The sequence below is a fragment of the Marmota marmota genome, unplaced genomic scaffold (assembly GCF_001458135.2).
Source record: "Marmota marmota marmota unplaced genomic scaffold, marMar, whole genome shotgun sequence".
NCBI lineage: Eukaryota > Metazoa > Chordata > Mammalia > Rodentia > Sciuridae > Marmota > Marmota marmota.
Genome location: NW_025999891.1, coordinates 4,733,358 through 4,749,952, shown reverse-complemented (window position 1 = coordinate 4,749,952; position 16,595 = coordinate 4,733,358). Strand labels below are relative to the sequence as shown.

The following is a 16,595-nucleotide window of genomic DNA, read 5'->3' as shown; positions in this document are numbered from 1 at the left end:
GGTGGGGAATGGTGGCACCATGACTGTTATGCCCAGTGATTTCAAGTCTAAAGTCTTAGGCAAGCCTGGACAACTCGGACTCTGCCTCCAAAAAAAAAAAAAAAAAGCAGGGATAGGTGGGTGGAGAAAGGAGGACTGGGACTTTGTAGCTCAGAGGTAAAATGCTCCTGGAAAGGAAAGGAAAAATCAAGTCTTTGGGTAGTGGAGTCAGTCTTGCCCTGTTCTATCAAAAGTTTGGAGAAACACAGAATTGAGGGCAGGAATTTCGCAGAAGGAGGTTACATGGCCAAGATAAAGGAAAAACAAAACAAAAACTCAGATAAGAAAACAAACAAACAAAAAACCAAGTGTAGGGGCTGGGGATGTGGCTCAAGCGGTAGCGCGCTCACCTGGCATGCGTGCAGCCCGGGTTCGATCCTCAGCACCACATACAAACAAGGATGTTGTGTCCCCCGAAAACTAAAAAATAAATATTAAAAAAAATTTCTCTCTCTCTTTCTCTATCTCTCACTCTCTCTTAAAAAAAAAAAAAAAAAAAACCAAGTGTAGCTCTGAATACTTTAAAAGCAAAAAAGATTCTCCAATAGCCAGGAAAGGGGAAGGTGGGTGGAGGGGGGTTGGGGTAGGGATGTGACATTTCACTCAGGTGATCATTCTTACTCAAACCCAAGTATAATGGCAGTGTGAAAGGTGTTGATAATTTATTTACCTTTTTTTTTTTTTTTTTTTTTTTTTGAGGCAGAGTCCGAGTTGTCCAGGCTTGCCTAAGACTTTAGACTTGAGATCCTCCTGCCTCCAGAGTCACTGGGATAACAGTCATGTGCCACCATTCCCCACCTAAAGATTTGATTTTTGCCTCACTTTCTCCTGAACTGCTTTTTCTCTGCAGATCAACTAGTTGTCTTTGGTGCTGGAGATTTGGGGTTTGAATTCAGGCATGCTTTACCTAAGAGCTACATGCCCAGTCCTTTCTTTTGAGACAAGCTCACTAAATTACTGAGGCTGGCCTTCAACTTGTGATGATCCTGCCTCAGCCTCCTCAGTTGCTGGGATTACAGGTGTGTGCTGCCATGCCCAGTTTGTGAAGCAGTTTTGTTTTTTTGTTTTTTTCTTTTTATTTATTTTTATGTGGTACTAAGGATCGAACCCAGTGTCACACGTGCTAGGCAAGCGCTCTACCACTGAGCCACAACTCCATTCCCTGCAAAGCAATTCTTCATCTGAACTCCTTGAGCTTGCAGTAGTGTACACAAAATTGCATGTGCCCTGTGTTTCCTAGAAGAGTCAACTTTTCCAGGGTCAAACCCTCCCAAAAAGGTTAGAACTCAAAAGTATACCAACTCCCATAAGTCTCCTTTTTGCTTACTTTTAGAACTAAGCATAACTGGGAAGACTTCTGACCTCATTTCCATGGGAAAAGCGCAGGCGGGTATGTAGCAAGAGCATTGTGCTACACTCTGGCTACCCCGTTCTTCAGAAACTAGCCAAGTGGGTGAGTCCCCTGACTTACCTGTAGCCTCTACTTTTAAATAGGAGTTTAAATTATAAGCTCAAACATACGTAAGTTGTAAGTTTAGGGATGGAGCTTGATGGTACAGCACTCACCTAGTACACAGACCCTGAATTTGATCCCCACATGTGCATACATTGTAGTAATTTCCTACTGCTACTTGAACAAATAATCACAAACTGGTTCCTTTCAGATTTATTCTTTCACAGTTCTGGAGGTTAGAAGTTCAAAATGAATCTTAAAGGATGTCGTTAGCGCTGGTTCCTTCCCGAGGTTCTATGGGAGAATGGTGTTCCTCATTTTGTGGCCACACCACATTAATCTCTTCTTCAGATCATCCCATTGCCACTTTCTTTTATTTGGTCAAATCTCCCTCTGCCTTACTTTTATGAGGTTACTTGTATTGCCTTATCTATGGTTTTTGAAACCTGTGTGGCCACAATTCAGGCCGGCTGCCTATTTATAATTTCTCAATATAATAGATAGGTCCCTTAAATACTTAGGAATTGACATGTTACTCCACGTAGCCATTCCTGACTTAGGAGCCTGTGGTTTATCCTTTCCGCCATTCCCCATCCTTGCTCACCACTTACAAAATACTACTAAAATGTGCCCAGCATCATGAAGACCCCATTTAAACGTGTGTCTTTGGTTGGGCAGAATATACTCCGCTTTGGATCTGGGAGTTTAGCTCAGTGGTAAACTAAAAACCAAGTAACCAGCACCTCGAATGTACAAGGCCCTGGGCTTGATACCCAGCATCAAAAATAAAAAGATTTGAAAAGGCTAATAACCAATGCAGATAGGATCTGGCTAGAAACTATGTTATTATTTCTTGTTGGTTTCAATCAAATCACTTGGAAAAACTCCTTCTTTATTATGAAACAGTAGAAGAACTTAGTATTGGTTAACACATGGGAAGCATTTTGTAGTATCCTTTGCAGCTAGATAAAATGTTTCTGTTAAAATAAAAACAGGTAGGTGTCTGTCCTTGTTCAGAATTAGAGAAATACAAGATTTCACAGCAAACTTTGGCTTAGAAAGCCATGAGTGCAGGCCCCATGAATCTTTTTGTGGTGCTAGGGCTGAAACCCAGGGCCTCACACCTGCTAGACAAGTACACTACTGCTGAGCTACAGCCCAGCCCGGTGAATTTTCATGGATATCAGTGATGACTTGAGTCAAATGTAAGTCAGCTATAAATGGAAACAATTTTTTAAAATATTTTCTTTAGTTGTAGTTGGAAACAATACCTTTATTTTATTTATTTATTTTTACGTGGTGCTGAGGATCGAACCCAGCGCCTTGCACATGCTAGGCGAGCGCTCCACTGCTGAGCCCCAGCCCAAATGGAAACAATTTTATCACATTCTTTTGGGGAGAGGGATCTTAAGTAATATGTAATTATTAATGACCAGTTAGTTGCATGCCAAGATTTTTTTTTTGGGGGGAGGGGTTACCAGGGATCAAACTCAAGGACACTCAGCCACTGAGCCACATCCCCAGCCCTATTTTGTATTTTCTTTAGAGACAGGGTCTCGTCTCGCTCTGAGTTGCTTAGCACCTTGCCGTTGCTGAGGCTGGCTTTGAACTCACGAACCTCCTGTCTCAGCCTCCCAAGCCTCTGAGATTACAGGCATGCACCACCACACTTGGAAAATGCCATGCCAAGATTTTTATTAGAATTAACTTGAACATCCCCAGATATATATTACATCCAGTCAAGTAATTTTAGGTGCTAGCAATTGTTCTAAAGATGACAAGTGTTGCCACAGTAATATTGGCCCTATTTTATCAATGGGGAAATAAGGAGTGCACTTAAGGGTCTTGTCCAGAGCCAGGACTCAGCCAAGAGCTCTGCCTCTGGCTCCCATGCTCCATGCCACTCTGCCGGGGGCCTGGGTCTTGTCTTCTGCCTACCCTTTGTTCAGGTCATGTTATGGCATCAGGTGGTTGGTTTTTGCCTGTGGGCAGTGGTTCCTAATTACTAGGGGAGTGAAGTGACTAGATTTTTTTTTAATAGTTATTTTTTAGTTGTAGTTGGACACAATACCTTTATTTATTTTTATGTGGTGCTGAGGATCGAACCCAAGGCCTCACATGTGCTAAGCAAGCACTCTACTGCTGAGCCACAACCCCAGCCCCAAGTGACTAGATTTTTAAATTTTGCTAATCTCATCCTGCAGCCTAGTGCCCTAATAAGCCGACCTTGATTTATGAAATAGGTGAATCGAAGATAAAGTTCAAGTGGACCAGAATGCCTTTCAAGTTCTGTGCTAAATCTTTGTTTTGTTTTTGTAATACTGGGGATTGAGCTTAGGTTGTGTATTTTTTGTTGTTTTGGTTGGTGGTTGTTGGGGTTTTGTTTTGTTGTTGCTTTTGTTTGGACAGGACCTTGCTAAGTTGCTGAGATTCAAACTTGCAATCCTCCTGCCTTAGCCTCCCAAGTCACTAGGATTACATGCATGTGTCACCATATGCCGCTGCAGTAAATTTTTTTTTGCTTTCCTTTTTTTCCCACGTTTTTTACTAGTGCATCATAGTTGTACATAATGCAGTAAATATTTTAAAGCACATAGTTTTCCCTAATACTTTTAAAAATAAATCTAAAAACAAAAAAATCATAAATCACTTAGTTCAACTTGCTCATTTTACAGATAAGGAAACAGAGCCCTGAAGAGGAGCAAAAACTTACTCCTTTTGAGTTTTCCTACCACATTACTATCCTGAAAGTGCTTAGGAGGTGGCAGAGGGCACTACCTTGCCATGAATTCAGAGTTCACATTAAGAACAGACTAGAGGGGCTGGGGATGTGGCTCAAGCGGTAGTGTGCTCGCCTGGCATGCATGGGGCCAAGGTTCGATCCTCAGCACCACATACAAACAAAGATGTTGTGTCCACTGAAAACTAAAGAATAAATTAAAAATTTAAAAAAAAAAAAAAAAAAAACTAGAGATCATTGGTCAATAGACTAGTCAACAGACAGAACCTTTCTCAAATTAATATTGTGCCAATAGAATATTTGTTTCTGGATGTTTACCTCTATTTCATAATAGTGAACCTTTATCTTTTGATTAAATATTAACAGGAGAAAGGTCCTTGAATTTTCTAATGTAAGATAAAATTCTTAACCTTGGAGTTGCTTTATATTTTGGGAGGTGAGGGGCAGGAGAGGTTCTGGGGATTGAACCACCCGGCTACAACCTCAGCTGTTTTTATTTGAGACAGGGTCTTGGCTGAGTTGCTGAGGCTGGTCTCAAATTTGTAGTCCTCCTGCCTTGGTCTTCCAAGTTGCTGAGATTGCAGACAGTGCCCAGTTGATGGAGTTGCCTTCATTCATAATATCAAGACACTGTTTGGCTTTGAAACATGTGTTGGGACAGTGCCACCTCCTGGAAGCTAACTGTGATAGACCTTGGTAGTAAACCCAAGCCTCTAGGCTTTAGGCTCCTGTAAAACACAGTGGGCATCTCAGACTCTACTGCTTCCTTCCTCTGCCTATGGCCACTTCAGCATGGATCTGCTTCCCCTTATTTGATTATAAGGGTGGGGCCCAAACTAGAGCTGAGACCACTAAGTCAAGCCTTGACAACCTAGCAGCTATATGGTTTGAGGCAGTTCATTCATCTACAAATATCCTACTGGTCTTCTCAAAGAAAAAAAAAAAAATGGGGAGGGGGGCTAAAGTTAAAAACAATGAGGAACTTACTTGTGATATTAAAGTATCCAAATTTACATCTCCACATAGGTTTGATTTATCCTCTCCCCTCTCACAACCACCTTCCTCCACCAAAAAAAGAAAAGAAAGAAATAGAAATTCAACTTATTTCTGCATTGAGGGAATCTGCCATTTGAAGTTGGGTGTAGTTATTGTGAAAGGGAAAATGTCAGGATGATTTTCACATTTCTTGTTTCCTTACAAAAAAGGATGTCAGCAGAAATGTCATTTTCCTTTAGCAAACATCCTGAGAGCCTACTGTGTGTCAGCCGTCTGTTGTTCTTGACAGTGGGCAACATAATCTGAACTTGTGGTGTTATGGAGTTCTTAAATTCTGGGTAGCATAAAGAAGGGACTGGAAGAGTTGAGGAAAAACTTCGCAGAGAAGGTAACATTTGAGTTAGAGCTAGACTATGATACAGAAGCCAGCTGGTATGCCACCTGCCGCCAAAAGGACTGGACAGTAAAAGACTACCAGTTATCCCTAAATGAACTGAAGATGCTGAACAAGCCAAGTGCTGTAATTCCCCATGATTATCATCTTGTTTTCAGCTCAGAAACCTGCTGGCTTGGTATGCTGAAGAGTTCAAAGACCCTCTGATACAGAGCACCCCAGTGTGGTTCAAGTCCTTCGTGTTTTGTGAGCTTTTGTTTCAGCTGCCCTTCTTTCCCGCTGCAACATATGCCTTCTTCAAAGGTTGGTAAATGGTGGGGAAAATCTCCTTTTTTCTCAGAAAGCAAGCCCCAGAAATTTTTTGAGAAAGTATCTCCAAGATAGAGGGGCATAGTCCCTGAAGTTTGCACAAGGGCCCCATAGGATCTGGTGGAAGCAACCAGGATAAACTGGTAAAGAGACATTAATTTGGCTCAGACCATCTGGTCAACTGAGGCACATGGCTACCTCAGTTATCTGGAAATCTCTCCCATTACATTTAAAGATTGAATTTGTCATCCCCTGACCCCACCATTGAGTCTCTCAACCATTGGCTTTACTGCTCTACTTTGAATAGTATCATACTGACCTACAAGCAGTAGCATCAAGTGAATTCATAAAAGGCTTAACTTCTCATTTAAAAATTATTCTTACATGTTCTTATATAATTAATGCCCTTATAAATAAGAGGCCATACCTCTGTCCTTAGTAACTAAGCTCATACAGCTGAAAGTGCCTACTGGAGTTTACCAGAGGCACTGGATCCAACTGCAGGCCTCTTGCCTATATATGATGACTTCACAGGCGGGTGCTGGGACAGGGATGTACCTCCCTTTGCATTTTAGACCAAATGGATAATGGGAGTTTTACTATCCTAGAGTTCTGCTGAGTTATATTCTGACCCTCACTCTTGATTTCTCTGGCAAGTCAGTGAGCTAGGGTCCTAGCTCTCAACTAAGTTTATGTGTTGGATAGTGTAACATCCAGTTTTCCATTTTTTTCTGAGTTTCTACCTGGAGAAAAGCACAGAAAGGGAACAGGCCAGCAGAGACAGGGCAAAGAACATCTCAGACGTCCCAGAAGCCATACACAGATCTAACCATCCTTTTCTCTTTCTTTGCTTCAGGAAATTGCAAGTGGATCCGTATGCCTGCAATCATCTACTCAGTTCACACCCTGACAACATTAATTCCAATTCTCTCCACATTTCTATTTGGGGATTTCTCCAAAGCCAGTGGTTTCAAAGGAGTAGGTCCTGAGAGTTTTCATGAACGAATAACCCTCATGGCCATCTATGCCCCCTACTTTATCGTTCCCTTCATACTTCTGTTGTTCATGTTGAAGAACCCCTACCGCGAGGAGAAAAGAAAGAAAAAATGAGGGAAACAATCACTGACCCAGGAAGAGACATTCACAGGGCAGTTGCCCCTTTTGACCCAATACAAGAAAAACTACTCTGAACCCATGTCTTCAGTAGCATTTGAAACACGAACAGCAGTACTTAAGAGCAAGATGGTGGCAGGAGCCACGTCAAACCTTTATCTTCCAAGGGATGAACAGATCCATCAGCAGGGGTGGCGGGCAAAGGAGAGTGGGCTGTCCTTGAAAAGTCGTGCCAAATACCTTATCATGTGCCCAAGTTCCATTGCAGGATTTCTAAGAGCAGGATCAGACCAGAAACTGAGTAAGCTCCCTCAAAACATGGCCTCCTTGACTCATTCATGAGGCATCTGACCCACAGCATATACACATGACTGAACCTTTGACTCATGATTCACTGTAGCCTATCAATCACCAATCCAAAAATAGTGGAGTGTTTCAGACCATTCAAATTAGAAATTGTGCCTCCTTAATATTCATTAAAAACCATGTTTTCTTGGCCCTACCTCTACCCCTGGGAGAAAAAAGGGAAAATATTATGCAGAAGAGGTTTTCCTAAGGTTCAGCCTCAGCATGATTTGTCAGTCAAACAGGTTAGACTGGAAGGTGTTTGTTTCTTAAACAGGTCATCCCAAGAGATTTTAAGTCACCTTGTTCATCTTATTTCCAAATCTTAGACATGTATATTTTTAAAGACCACCTGGGACAGTTCCCTTCATTCTGAAGTCTGGCATCTAAGGACTGTTCTGGAAGTGTGCTCCCTAATGGACAGCTTCATCCTTCCTAATACAGTATGGTCATTCCTACCCTGTTTAGGGCTGGGGATAGTTGGGTGTGACAAGCCCAACGTGTGCACGTCAGGTCTCTTCACATTAATGCTCAGCATTCCATCAGGGTTCTCTAAATCTACTTGAGGCCAACACTAAAGAGAGTAAATGAAAAGTCCTGGTCAACTCTTTTTGTCTTTTGTTCACAAGTCATACTGGTCTGACTGTTGGTACTGACTCTGGTGAGACTGGTCCAAATAAAGGCAGCTGCTGACCACTGCCTGATGTGTTTTGTGGACTGGGAATTGAGCATCCAGGGTTCTCTCACAAGGGGTGAAAAAGGCAACTAAGCCATTTGAAAACAATAGTTTATTGCTTTTTTTTCCCAAAGCTTTGTAAGTTTACAAAAAAGAGGATCAAAGTTTACAGGCTGCTTCATTCCTACTAAGAATGTAAGAGGTGAGAACCTGCCCAGCATGGCCACTGGCAGTAGCTGTTCACTCACTCATTCCAGTCCTACCCCTGGACTGCATTACTGCCTTCAGAGGGCTGTGTTCCTTGCACACTGTCATGACGTAGGTCATTAGTCAAGTCACTGGAATGGTACAGAGGTTTTTTGGTTTGGGGGCTTTTTTGCCTTCCTGGTATAAATGAAATTTTCAGTTCATTTCTGAAAAATAAATTGGTCAATAAATTCATTTTGTTCTGCTTCTACTTTACACAAAGCTTCATATTCAACCCGATACCTGAAAAACAAAATTATTAGAAGCCCTGAAAAAGATGAAATAAACTACAGACTTAAGTCTTCTAGAGAAGACTACAGAGGTTTAAATGATTCTAAGAAATGGTGAGTTCAGAATGAAGTTAGGGCAAGAAAGAAAAACAGGCAAAGTCCTACCCATAGGAAATCTCCAAGGCTGGGTTGTGGCTCATGGGGAGCACTTGCTTCACATGTGTGAGGCCCTGGATTTATTTGATCCTTAATACCAGATAAAAATAAATAAGGGCAGGGTTGTGGCTCAGTGGTAGAGTGCTTGCCTAGCACATGTAAAGCACTGGGTTCAATCCTCAGTACCTCATAAAAATGAATAAAATAAAGCTATTTAAAAAATAAAAGGCGGGACTGAGGCTTTAGCTCAGTGATAAAGCGCTTGCCTCACATGTGAGGCACTGGGTTCGATCCTCAGCACCACATGAAAATAAATAAAGATACTGTGTGTTCATCTACAACTAAATAAATATTTTAAAAATAAAAGGCATGCTATCCATCTACAACTACCAAAAAAAACCTCCACCCCTAACAAAGTTACCTCTGGGAGCCAGCCAACTGGCCCCTTGCTATCTGAATTTTCATACTCAAACCTGGTCAAGGATGTTATAAAACCAATTTTCTGTTTTCTTCCCATCAAATGTAATTTTTTTTAATTTTAATATTTATTTATTTTTTTTTTAGTTATTGGCAGACACAACATCTTTGTATGTGGTGCTGAGGATCGAACCCGGGCCGCACTCATGCAAGGCGAGTGTGCTACCGCTTGAGCCACATCCCCAGCCAAATGTAATTTTTAAAAATTCTTCAAATCGGGTTGACTAGTGCAATGCTATTCCTGGGGAAATGATAATGAAGATGATCAAGAAGGAAAATAGAATCTAAGTGGAATGAAGAACCTGCTTCACATCATGGCTTCTTACCTTTCTAGCTGCATTTTCTTTTCTGCTATCAGTGCTTGAAGTTGCTGCTGTTGGGCTTCTCTCTGCTTTGCTATGGATTTGAGCAAGTTCCGAGCACCAATGGCCTAAGAAACAGAATCACCAAAGTTCGTGGCTTCATTAAAAATCTATAGCAGGAAGTCCTCAAAATAGGGGTGGGCCATCAGGAGTTATTTCAGTTCCCAGAGGGGAAAAGAAAGTGGCACACCAGGGCTTGGGGATAAGCCAAAAAGATGATTAACCTACCAATCAGAGTGCCTGGGGAGAACTGGCCTATAGCTAGGAGGAGACAAGTCCAGAGCTCTTCCCAGAGCCCTGCCTGCAGGTACTGAATGGCTGGCTGGCAGTGCCCTTCAGCCTCATGCCCTTTAAGTTATCTGCACCATGTAAGTCTTCATTTTTCCATGTATATAAGATAAAACCTGGGGCTGGGGCTGTAGCTCAGTGGTAGAGCGCTCGCCTAGCATGCATGAGGCACTGGGTTTGGGCCTTAGCACCACATAAAAATAAAAAGGCATTCTGTCCATCTACAACTACAAAAAAAATTAAAAAAAAAAAAACAACTCAGTGCTGATGTGAAGATCAAAGTAATAAAAGTATCCTGACATATAAGCTCAGAAGGTTAACTGGACCCTAAATTGTTACAAAAATCTTGTTTTGACTTGGAATGGGACCATCATTTGGCTCTGTTATCCCATTCCTTGGCATATACCCAAAAGGACTTAAAATCAGCATTCTCTAGTGATATGGCCACATCAAGGTTTGTAGCAGCTCAATTCATAATAGCTAAGCTATGGAACCAACCTAGGTGCCCTTCAACAGATGAATGGATATAGAAAATGTGGTACATGTACACAATGGAATATTACTCAGCCATAAGAATGAAATTATGGCATTTAACAGTAAATGGATGGAACTGGAGACTATCATGCTAAGTGAAATAAGCCAATCCCAAAAAACCAAAGACCAAATGTTCTCTCTGATGTGCAGATACTAATTAAGAGTGGGGGGTTAGATTAGACAAAGGAAAATGAAGGGAAGGGAGGGGAGATGGCAATAAGAAAGAATGAACTGGACATAACTTTCCTATGTTCATATATGAATACACAATCAGTGTAACTCCACATCGTGTACAACCACAAGAATGGGAAGTTATACACCATGTAACATGATATGTCAAAATACATTCTACTGTCATGTGTAAGAAGAATAAACAATTTTTAAAGAATCTTATTATGATTAAAAGAACCCACTCATTCTCCCCCAAAAATGAAGAGAGCAGAGATTAAGAGAGTAGAGAATCAGCGCCCTGGGCCAGGCCAGAAGCATGCTGAGCTTACCTTCATTTTTTCATTTTCTGCTTCTTTTGCAAGTTGGTCAACAAGCTCAATTAGACCACCAACTATTTTCTGAAACTGGCCAATTTCTTTTGGAGAAAGAACAAAAAATATCTTATTTTCTCAGTACCATCACTCTCTCTCAGCACCCCCCTGAAGCAGTGAGGGCAGAGCTGAATGCCCCTTTTAATCTATGTCAAAAACAGTTTGGTGCCTGCTGGTGCAAGTCTCCCACCCTTGGTCTGAACCTAGAGAAAGGTGGCCAGGGGCCCAGTGTTGGACCAGGGAATACCTAGACCTTGAGTTACCACCAAGCCAGCCACCTGCTGCTACTTCAGGCTACAAAGGCAGCAGGCTCCTGATGGTCCACCTGGAGGACCCAATTCCCCAAGAGTGACAAGAAGCACAAAGCACAATTCACAAAAAAACTGTTTCAGAACACCAGTGCTACCTCTGGACTAGCCACACATACCCTAGATTTCAGTCAATGGTGGGGTGGGACCTTCCCACCAATAACCAGAGCCAAGTAAAGAGCTCACAGCATTTAAGTACTTAATCTCCCACTCACTTTTTTCAACATCCTTGGTATGCTGGAACCCCATTTTACTAGGGGAAAAAAGAGGTGAGACAATAGCATGCACATAGCAACCACAGACTGGCAATGAAACCCAAGCAACTTTCACCAGCTAAACTCTCTTCACAGCATAGGGAGGTCCAGAGGCTCAGAAATCCCTTGCTCCAGCTAATCTGGCTCTCTTCATCAGCACTGGGCTTGCTTGGCTGCTGGGACAGGAGATTCTAAAATCTGTAGCTCAAACATAACTTCATTAAGTCTGTTGAGCTGCCTCTGGAGACTTCAGTTAGCACCTCTCACTCCAAATAATGGAGCGCCTACCACTGAGAACACTTTCTATCAAGAAATCAAATAATGCATAATTCCCATTTCCCACCCCAAAGCCCTGGTTCTGCCCCATGAAGATTAAGGTTTTTGAGAGAGAGGAAAAAAAAAATCACAGATGGCATGTCAGAAAACACCCTCCTCTCCCAATGTGCTCAATACAGGATGACATGACAAGTATAAGAAGACAGCAGGGGGCTGGGGCTCGTTGGTAGAGCACTTGCCTAGCATGTGTGAGGCACTGGGTTCAGTCCTTGGCACCAGATGAAAATCTTAAAAAATTTTTTATTTTTTTAAATAATAATAAGATGACAGCAGGTACATGAAGATTCAAAGCCAGGACCATTCTTGCAGCCAGGAGAAAGAGTGGGGTACAAATCCTACAGTGGGGTGCTGCTCAAAGATGAATAGTACTGTGTCTCCCCAAGTGATACTCACTGTCCACAAACTCCTTGCACTCTTCCTTGAGCTCTATGGTCTGCTGGGTTACCTCAGGGTCCAACACCCGCAACTTGTTCAGCTCATCAAAGTGCAGCCCTGCTTCACCCAGGATGTCCTTGGCCATAGCTACAGAGAAACCAGGCCCAGTCACTTCTCAGCCACTAAGGAAATACCTGCTGCCCGCCCAAGCCCACTCCTGCCCCCAGACACTAATGCCAAAACCCCTGATGTTCCAAAGAATCCCCAATCCCACTGCCTCCACCTCTCAGCCTCACCTGTTTCCCTTCCAGGTTCCCTAGAGAAGTTCTGTTCTGAAGGGGTGACAGTGGCAGAAGAGGTGTGCCATAGGAGCAAGGGTCAGGAAAGAATAAAGTCCAGTTGCTTGTCACAGGCATCGTTCATTCAACACACATTTCTTGAGTGCCTACTACATGCCAAGACTGCTAGATGCTGGGGGTACAGAGCTGAATGCAACATGGTGCCCGCCCTGGAGGAGCACATAGTTCAGCTGGAGGAAGATAGACAGGTAAACTGAAAAATTATGCTGTTAAGTGCTTTACCGAAATATCACTACAGAACAAGAAGAGAACAGAGCAGTTAACTTGAGTGACATCGGGACTGTTATGAGCCATAAACATATTTATATATCCCCATTTATGTACCAAAAAAGGCTTTTCAAATACATGTTTTGTGTTGTTTATGGAATAACATCAAAAGCAAATTTTTAAAATCTGGGTAAATTAAAAGGGTTAAAAAAAATAAGCTATTTTTTTATGATGCAAGTCACTATACCGTTGCCCGAAATGGGAACCAAAGTTGGGTCAGTCTCTTCCTAGCAGAAAACACAAAAAAGAATGAAGTATCAGCAAGAACGTACCAAGTAAGGAGGCCAGGGAAAGGCATTCCAAGCAGAGAAGGCAGCATGGACACAGGTACAACGTCACTGAAAGGACGAGAAGGAAACTGGAAACTCACCCTCATTCTGGCTCAAAAACCAATTTTTTTAATACTAAAAATAAGTGAAACGTGCATGCTCTGTTCAAAAAAGGGAAGTGATGGGAGACTAGCCCAGTGGTAGAGCACCTGTCTAGCAAATGTGGGGCCCTAGGTTCCATTCTCAACATCACAAAAAAAAAGAAAGAAAGAAAAGGAGGAAATGCTAATTAGTTCTAGTCATTGGCTCTAGGCCCATTCCAAAACCCAGGTTTTTCAAAGACTATCATCACCTGTCCCTGCACCACCCCTTTCCTCTGCTCCCATCTCCCCCTGCCGCACCTGTTTCCCTTTCAGCTATGTTAGAAAAGTTTGTTTCTGAATGGGATGAAATCGGAGAGTGGCTATCAGAAACAGATGTGCCACAGAAAGAGCCATGTTTGGAAAGAATTAAGTCCCTTGGGCTGGAGATGCCTCTCAGGGGCAAAGCGCATGCCCAGCATATGCAAGACCCTGAGTTCAATCCCCAGCACCAAAAAATAAAGAAATAAAAGAATTAAGTCCTGTTGCCACAGCACTGTGTGAGCCAACTAATACATGTCTTTGGGCTGTCTATATATGACTCTGGCCTTTGGCCGCACTGGAATCAACTAAAGTGAGTTGATTTTTTCTTTTTAAATGTTTTAATCATTCAAAGCTTCCTTAAATCTGTCTTCCTGCTTGTTCTCTTTACACATTTAGTCGAAGTACTTAACAGTTACCAGGTAATCAATCAGACCAGATGCTCCAGAAAGATCCACATAACTTGATAGAGCAAACAAACACTTACTTCAACTTCCACTACCTTACCTGAGACAGTGCATTTATCCAGAAACTCCTAAGTCCCTGCTCTGGGGATAAAGAGCTGTTGAAAATGTCTCTGGACAGAGAGTGCACTAATCACAAATTATGATAACAGTGTGAGGAAAAGCACATGGTGCTATGTGAAGATGCAGCAGGACATAGCGTGGAGCAGAGGGATGTCAACAAAAGCTTTCTAAAAAAGTGATGTCTAAACTGAGACCTAAAGTCAAAAAGTTTGTGAGATGAAGGCAAGAGGGAGGCAATCTAAGCAGAAGAAAAAGCATATGAGAACATCCTGAGGCTACAAAAAATCCGACACATTCCAAGAACTTAAAGACTAGTGTGATCAAAACAGTGAGCAAGAGAGAGAATGGATCAAGATGAAGCCAGACGAGGAAACCAGTGCTGGATCATGAAGGGCTCCAAAAGCTGCAGTAATGAGCTTGGCACCTGGTGGATTCTCAGCAAAGTGACATTTTCATTTAGGAAGATCACTGTGACTCAGTCTGGAGACTGGACTGGAGGAAACAAAAGAGCAGGGCCATGCTTACCTGATTCCTCACTGTCACCCTAGCACCTAGCATGGTGCCTGCACATAATTGGCACTCAGTTAATGTTTGTGGAATGAATGTCTGTGGAAATAGATAGAAGGCTACTGCAAAAACCAAAGCTTGCAGCTGAAGACAAGTGTTCTGAGTTGAGATGTTTTCTAAGCTGAACTGATAAGAGAGTAAGGAAGTGAATAAAGGGAGTGAAAAAGTCAGGCATGATTCCCATAAATCTGGCTTGAACCAGTGTATGATTGGAGGGGATAGTTTAAAGAGATGGGTGAGAGATGGGTGAGATGGAGTAAGGGACAGAGAGAAGCTTCACGGAGGGCTATCGTATTCTTTCACAACTCACACCACACACGTGTCTGAGTATCTGAGGAACATAAGAGACCTGGGACTGAGCTCCCTAAGGATGAGGACGGTGATACGCTGTCCCCGCGTCCGGGCTCTCCCAGGTCCACGCTAAGCACTACCTACGGGCTCCACCAATGGGCTGTGGAAGAGGCACTGGACAGAAAGTCAGAAAAGGCCCGGGCGAAGGAACTAGCGGTCTTCTCTACGTAAACCCCACGCTGTTTCCGAGCCTCAGTTCCCTGCGGCTATCAACCGGCCACGCTTCAGGCGTCACTTGGGTGTGAAACCGCTCCCTAAGAGTCTGGCGGAATTCCCACGTTCCTTTCCGCCCGGGTCTGCCTTTTCTTAAGGCGGGAGCCTGTGAGATTCCTCTAGCCCCCGGTCCGCCTGCGTACCCCAACCCAAAATCACCTCTTACCTGCCCGCGCTCTGCGGCCGAGGGTGACGTTGGCAGGCAGCTTCTTCCTCCAGTTACCAGCACTCCGTACGTAACTCGCTCCCGTCGGCTGCTGCCACGGCTACAAGATCTGTTTACCATAGTGTCACTGCCTGACACCGGAAGCACTTGGCCTCACACATTCCCACAGAGCCTACTGGGAAATACTGCCTACACAACCCAGAAGCCTTTGCGCCAGCGAGGTCGCCGGAAGTAGCTGCACTCTCACGGCGAGGGCGGGGTGTACGGAAAGCTCGCAGAATTCTGACTCCGCCCCTGATCGGGGGCAGTGCATGCCGGGCCTTGTAGTCTCAGTTTCCCAGATAGGCAGGGATGGGCCGCTGCACCGGGAGGAGTCTGCTGGAGCAGGATGTGAGCTCACAGCCCGGGATTGCTGTTGGGCAGGCGGCTACAAGCTAGGGGCGGCAAGGAGTCGGTTGCCATTCAGCTGAGAGGAAGAAGCGCCCCCGGGGACGGTGAGAGCCTGGCCTGCCGATGCGGTAGGGGAAGGGAAGGGGAGGACTGGCCCCCAGACGGGTCAGGGGAAAAAGGGTTGGGACGGCTTAGGGGAGATGGAGAGTTCAAATCCTCCGCTGGGGGGTGGGTGTCTCAGTTTCTCGGTAGAAAGGCAGGGTGCGGGCTGGAGGAGAGCCTGCACTAGCTACAAGAAAGACTGGGCGTCGCTAATTTTTTCCTGGACTCTCTGGGTGAAGCGGCCACTTCACACCTGGAATTTCTGCTTTATCCGCCCTCTCTTGCCAAGCTCGGCTTCCCCTCCCCCGCCGTCCGCCGCGTGTGCCTTCTTCCTTTAGGACCCCATCTTCTTCCACCGCCGCGGTGATTTGTCCTTTGTTCTGCTTGGGTTCCCTTTAGCTTTGCTGAGTGAGACACGGATCCGCCCCTAACCCCAGGCATCCCCAAATATCCACAAACAAGTCCGGAAGGAAGAGCACTGAGGCTTTCAGTGGAAACTTCAATCTCACCGGAATTACTTTCTGGGGCGTCACCTGCCACAGGATTCCTGGCACCCATTGGTCTGGGTGGAATCTGGCATGACGTCATCCAGGGGCTTAAAGCAACTGCTTTGTAGGAAAAGAATAGATTAGCTCTGGATTTGACTTCCTCTCTTGGCAAGCTCAGCCATTGAGTTCCTTTGATTTGGCAGAAGTACATGTGTGTGTGCTTTCTTGGATACTGGGGGTATTGGGACTGGACACAAAATACATGAACTTAATAAAACCTTTAATTTTTCTTTCTTTTTTTTTTTGCGGGGGGGGGGGGGGG

General features: G+C 43.9%; 3 protein-coding genes across 9 annotated transcripts in view; 2 read left to right on the top strand and 1 right to left on the bottom strand.

Moving 5' to 3' along the window:
- The window catches only part of Tmem97 (transmembrane protein 97), a 9,412-nt gene extending 1,324 nt beyond the window's left edge, over positions 1–8,088 (top strand). Inside the window, exons 2-3 of the mRNA XM_015501133.2 lie at positions 5,781–5,925; positions 6,788–8,088. Coding sequence (XP_015356619.1) covers positions 5,781–5,925; positions 6,788–7,041 — 399 coding nt within the window. The 3' untranslated portion in view covers positions 7,042–8,088. The remainder of the gene's footprint in view (positions 1–5,780; positions 5,926–6,787) is intronic.
- Positions 8,089–8,160: 72 nt separating this feature from the next.
- Positions 8,161–15,448, bottom strand: Ift20 (intraflagellar transport 20). 6 transcript variants are annotated; one of them, XM_048794285.1, is made up of 7 exons: positions 15,294–15,446; positions 13,072–13,137; positions 12,470–12,702; positions 12,192–12,320; positions 10,859–10,944; positions 9,501–9,604; positions 8,161–8,478 (listed from the first exon to the last, which is right to left on the bottom strand). In XM_048794285.1, the coding sequence occupies exons 4-7, from the start codon at positions 12,316–12,318 to the stop codon at positions 8,325–8,327; spliced, it is 471 nt and encodes a 156-aa protein (XP_048650242.1). In that variant the 5' UTR covers positions 12,319–12,320; positions 12,470–12,702; positions 13,072–13,137; positions 15,294–15,446; the 3' UTR covers positions 8,161–8,324. The 6 variants fall into 6 exon arrangements, with proteins under 6 accessions (XP_048650242.1, XP_015356620.1, XP_048650258.1 ...); XM_015501134.2 differs by having other exon boundaries at positions 8,161–8,554; positions 15,294–15,445; XM_048794301.1 differs by lacking the exon at positions 13,072–13,137.
- A 179-nt stretch (positions 15,449–15,627) lies between these two features.
- The window catches only part of Tnfaip1 (TNF alpha induced protein 1), a 13,080-nt gene continuing 12,112 nt past the window's right edge, over positions 15,628–16,595 (top strand). Inside the window, exon 1 of one of the 2 annotated variants that reach the window (XM_015501130.2) lies at positions 15,628–15,811. The gene's annotated coding sequence lies outside the window, so the exon portion shown is untranslated. The remainder of the gene's footprint in view (positions 15,812–16,595) is intronic. The other variant, XM_015501131.2, reaches the window with a different exon arrangement.